Source organism: Penaeus vannamei, chromosome 5 (genome assembly GCF_042767895.1).
Source record: "Penaeus vannamei isolate JL-2024 chromosome 5, ASM4276789v1, whole genome shotgun sequence".
Taxonomy (NCBI): Eukaryota; Metazoa; Arthropoda; class Malacostraca; order Decapoda; family Penaeidae; genus Penaeus; species Penaeus vannamei.
In genome coordinates, this window is record NC_091553.1 from 26,855,491 (window position 1) to 26,860,490 (window position 5,000).

At 46.4% G+C, this 5,000-nt stretch overlaps 1 protein-coding gene across 1 annotated transcript; it reads left to right on the forward strand.

The window, feature by feature from the left end:
* Window positions 1–135: 135 nt before the first annotated feature.
* On the forward strand, window positions 136–4,986 carry LOC138861845 (uncharacterized). Its single transcript, XM_070121985.1, has 4 exons — window positions 136–338; window positions 1,430–1,586; window positions 1,953–2,078; window positions 2,207–4,986. The coding sequence occupies exons 1-4, from the start codon at window positions 238–240 to the stop codon at window positions 4,349–4,351; spliced, it is 2,529 nt and encodes an 842-aa protein (XP_069978086.1). The 5' UTR covers window positions 136–237; the 3' UTR covers window positions 4,352–4,986.
* Window positions 4,987–5,000: the final 14 nt, after the last annotated feature.

The following is a 5,000-nucleotide window of genomic DNA, read 5'->3' on the forward strand; positions in this document are numbered from 1 at the left end:
GGTGGAAAATGTTGAAAAGTACAACAGATCCAAACCAGTTTCAATTGCGTCGCCTATGTAAGTGAAGCTGATTGGCTCCCGGGGCTGTGACCGCTTGCGGTTGGCTAGCCCAGAAGGTATATATACAACGGTTCCCGAGAGGAGGCAGCAAACCTACAGAAGTCGCCAACAGACTAACAGAACGTAGCACTCCAGTGTACACAGGTTACGACAGAGCAGACCAGTACTAAGGACAAGATGGTTATAAATTCTACTTCACCGATGGTCGTGGTGGCCAACAGGCTTCCGTTCACAGTGCAGAAAAACCCAGAGACAGGACAGATGGAGAGGAAGCACTGGTGAGTAGGAAAGACCTTTTGTATATTTCCTTTGACGCTGAATACATCAAGCAGTGTTTGGGTACATTTTCTTGCATTGGATACGTGTTATTTAATCATAATTGATCATTACTTATTATTACATGGAAAGTTATCATTACTTCTCAGTAGTTGTTTAGTGTTTGATGTGAATTATTACGGTGGTTAGTAATATACCAACTGAATTTCAATCGCTGAGAGACAAACTCAAAGAAGTGAGTGATGAAATAGAATATCATTTAAATGTATATTTGCAAACGTGTCGTGCCATAGATTTTCCTATTTTTCGATAATAATGCAGTTGCTAGCTCATCAGTACCCTGCCTTTGACATAATACTGTTACCTTATTAAAGTGAAATGACGGCCAGGTGCTTTGTTAACTGGTTTTCAGACCATAGTGTTCTCATCCTACACTAATGCGTGAAATCTGGCGGTTATTTATAGTGAACTAAGACCACTGTAGATTTCCCAAAAATGCTTAATAACAGCAAGGTGATGATATAGTACATGATATGATACAAACCATCAGTAAGAATTAAATGTGTACCATTCATAGTGGATTATACAATATTATGATTATAACATTCGTAAAGTAAGTTTCAGAAAGAAATGATAAGATGCCATACGGATTCCTTAAAATGTTATCAACATAAAAATCTACGGTATTTTTTGTCCCGTTTTCAAACACGAAGCTTCATCTAATAACACATTTTTTGTTAAATAGGCTGGAGAAAGACAGGGAATGGAAATGGGAAATTTTTGAATATTGGAATTTAGAAAGTGATATGATTTACAGAGAGACGGATGAAATTAGTGTATTTTTTATATATAAGTTTCAACCGCTTCCTATCAATCAAGACTTTTTCATGTAGAACATTTTCCCAACTAGATTCCGTGAACTTCCAGCCTCGAGATAACACTAAGAGTATAGAATGACACAGAATTACCGTGAAAGAACTCTGCAACCCAGAAAACCATTCCCCAAATGAGACCTCAATCACACACACACACACACACACGCACATATCTTTACAAAATCTTTGCGTATAATCACACCCACGTTTCCTTACAGCGCTGGCGGATTGGTGACAGCCGTTGCCCCCGTAGTCGTGGAGACAAAGGGCTTGTGGGTGGGGTGGTCGGGTCAGCACCAAGAAGACGGCGTTGTGGAAATTCCTGAAGCTAATCCTAATGATCAGTCCCCTACAGCAGGTCTCAAGAGCTGGCAGGTACGTTTGCTTCGCTTTGATTTTCATTTATCTATTTATTTATTTTGAAAGGGGTGGTTCTTTTTTCTTGGGTTGTATTTTTGTCGGTGGTTTTTTATTGGGTTGGTTGACGGTCAGTCTGGATGTTTGTCTGTTTGTCTCTCTCTCTCTCTCTCTCTCTTTCTCTCTCTCTCTCTCTCTCTCTCTCTCTCTCTCTCTGTCACTCACTCATTCTCTCCCTCTCTCTCTCTCCGTCCATCTCTCTTTCTTCTCCTTCTGTCTTAAGTCTGCTTAGATTACTTCTCAACATTTGAAAATCAACCTTGATATGGCAGTTACTCGAGGTTATTGCCAGCTTTAGTCGCTGACCCTTATAAACTTTTGCAGGTGAAACCGATGATGTCACAGAAAACTCTCTTTGACAATTACTACAATGGTTGCTGTAACGCTACCTTTTGGCCCTTATTCCACTCCATGCCAGACAGGGCTATCTTCCAACAAGACAAATGGGAGGTACGTATGACAGCATAAGCTACTTCATAGGGAATCAGTTCATTTTACTAACTGCCGTTGCGTGTAAAAATGTTCTGTTTATCATGTTATGTTGTAAGTAATCTTAATTTTTAAACATTCTTTTCCAGGCGTACAGGGAAGTCAACGAGCAATTTGCAAAGCTGACGGTCGAGGCGGTACAGAGCTTATCGGAATCCAATCCTGAGAGCATTCCCCTCGTTTGGCTCCACGACTACCACCTCATGATGGCCGCCAACAGCATCCGGGACAGGTGCGACAGGCTGGGCCTGCAAATTAAGATGGCGTTCTTCCTGCACATCCCTTTCCCCTCGTGGGACATCATGCGGCTCTTCCCTTGGGACGATGAGCTCCTGCAGGGGATCCTTGGCTGCGACTCCGTGGGCTTCCACGTGGAGGATTACTGCCTCAACTTCATCGACTGCTGCCAGAGGCGTCTGGGCTGCCGCGTGGACCGCGAGCAGATGCTGGTGGAGCACAACGGACGCACGGTGTCGGTGCACCCTCTGCCCATCAGCATTCCCTATGACAGATTCGTCAGCCTGGCAGAGAAGGCGCCGCAGGTGGTCAAGAACAACGAGCAGGAGCAGCTGTTGCTGGGTGTCGACAGGCTGGACTACACCAAGGGCCTCGTGCACAGAATCCGCGCTTTCGAAACGCTGCTGCAAAAGCACCCTGAGCACATTGAGCACGTCACGTTCCTCCAGGTTGCAGTGCCCTCCCGAACGGACGTCAAGGAATACCAGGAACTGAAGGAGGACCTCGACCAGTTAATTGGCAGAATAAACGGACGTTTCTCGACGCCCAACTGGTCGCCGATTCGCTACATCTACGGGTGTGTGTCTCAGGAGCAGCTGGCTGCCTTCTACCGAGACTCATCAGTGGCTGTGGTAACTCCCCTGAGGGACGGCATGAACCTGGTGGCCAAAGAGTTTGTCGCATGCCAGGTGGGCGAACCAGGTGTTTTAATGCTATCTCCATTTGCTGGTGCTGGAACATCAATGCATGAGGCACTGATAGTGAACCCTTATGAGACAGCGGAATTTGCTGAAGTTATGCACCGTGCCCTCACCATGCCAAGGGATGAAAGAGAACTTCGAATGCAGCAACTTCGTCATCGTGAACGTGAACATGATGTGAACTTCTGGCTTCAGTCATTCCTCAAATCGGTGGACTGTCTGGCAGACAATAATCTTACACCAGGACGTCTCCTCCCACTGAGAGAAGAAGACTTCAGTCATTTCCTGGCCTCTTACGTCACAGAGTCCTCACGTTTAGCTCTGATTCTAGATTATGACGGCACCTTGGCCCCCATCGCACCTCATCCAGATTTGGCTCAGATGCCTGAGGAGACCCGTCGCGTCCTGGAGCGCTTGGCTCACATGCCTGACGTTAATGTGGCCATCTTGTCAGGACGTTCAATGCAAAACGTGAAAGCCATGATAGGAATCGAGGGCATTACTTATGCCGGTTGCCATGGCTTCGAAATTCTTCATCCAGATGGAACTTTGTTCATGCATCCTATACCTCATGAATATGAGGTCCAGTTAGAACAGCTTAAGAAGCAGCTGGAGGAGGAAGTATGCAAAGATGGCGCATGGCTGGAACAAAAGGTATCGGGAATAACATTCCACTACCGGGAGGTACCAGAGGACAAACAGCAAGCTATTATGTCACGAGCACATGAACTGTTCCGAGCAAATGGGGTTAAGGTCTATCAGTCTCCCATGGCATACGAGACACGGCCCCCTGTTACCTGGGACAATGGTCGGGCTGCTATTTACCTTCTGCGCACACTATTTGGCCTCGACTGGTGTGACCGTGTTTCTACCATCTTCGCAGGCGATGACATTTCAGACGAGGACGCCATGCGAGCGCTGCAGGGCATGGCGGTCACCTTCAGGGTCACGACCTCTCCCAATCTGCGCACGGCTGCTACCTACCGTCTCCCCAACACAGACGCTGTCCTCACCATGCTCAAGTGGGTAGAGAAGAGGCTCAGTTCGCGGCTGCCTATTCCCAACGGCCGTCGATCGCGAACGACGAGCTTCTCCAATTCAAACAACCACTCTCCTCCCCACGCCCCTTCTTCCCCGGGGCGATCCAGGGCCAATTCAAGCAGCCCGCCCCCGGAGCCGAACAAACAGGTGATGGTCATGTCCGACAAAGTGTACCATCAGCTGATTTCCAGGAAGAGTTCTCCTCCACGAAGCAGCGTGTCGCCAGTCAGCTCTCCGTCTCGCTCTACGGTGTGAGCTCACTGCTTCACCCTCGGAGGTCGGAGGATGAAAGCCTCAAATCATGAGAGTTGAGGCGCTCGGCAACAGAAGCCACCTCAGACATGCAGCTTCGGTTAACTCTTCCAGAAGGGCGAGGACCACGGGCGTGAACGCCCTTTCTGGAGTACAAGGAGTGCAGGAGAAGTTTATGCTTTACTCTATCTATCTGCCAACCACCCGACTGCGGCTCCTGGCTAACGTCTATTGTGCTGCTTTCAGAGGAAGTTTTAGTACAAATATATGAATATTTTGAATGGAGGGCAAATTGTTTCTTGTGAATGAGTGAATAGCAGTTGATCGAGCAGTGAGGTGTTCACCTATGGAACTTTTGTGAAAGTGTTATTGTAAGTAACATCTGCTTTGTATTCATGCACTGGAAAAGATATATACAGTATTAATAGTACATACTTTTATTGCTTGCTAGTCAGCTAAAAATGCTTCCGTTTCTTTTACCATATATGCTGTTTTGTATAGTGATGGATCGGATCATTTTATTCCATCTTTTGCATTTGTATCCGAAGGAAATTTCCGCCAGTGTTGGAAACTAATGGACAAGACTTTCATGTCTGATAAAGATATGTAAATGAATAAGTAAATAGATAATACAGAAACTATTGTCATCTCT

Bases quoted from the DNA above. Each gene is read 5' to 3' on its own strand.
- LOC138861845 (XM_070121985.1), top strand. From the start codon at position 238: ATGGTTATAAATTCTACTTCACCGATGGTCGTGGTGGCCAACAGGCTT. The intron at 339-1,429 runs GTGAGTAGGAAA...GTTTCCTTACAG, and splicing joins CAGATGGAGAGGAAGCACTG to CGCTGGCGGATTGGTGACAG. The intron at 1,587-1,952 runs GTACGTTTGCTT...AAACTTTTGCAG, and splicing joins CAGGTCTCAAGAGCTGGCAG to GTGAAACCGATGATGTCACA.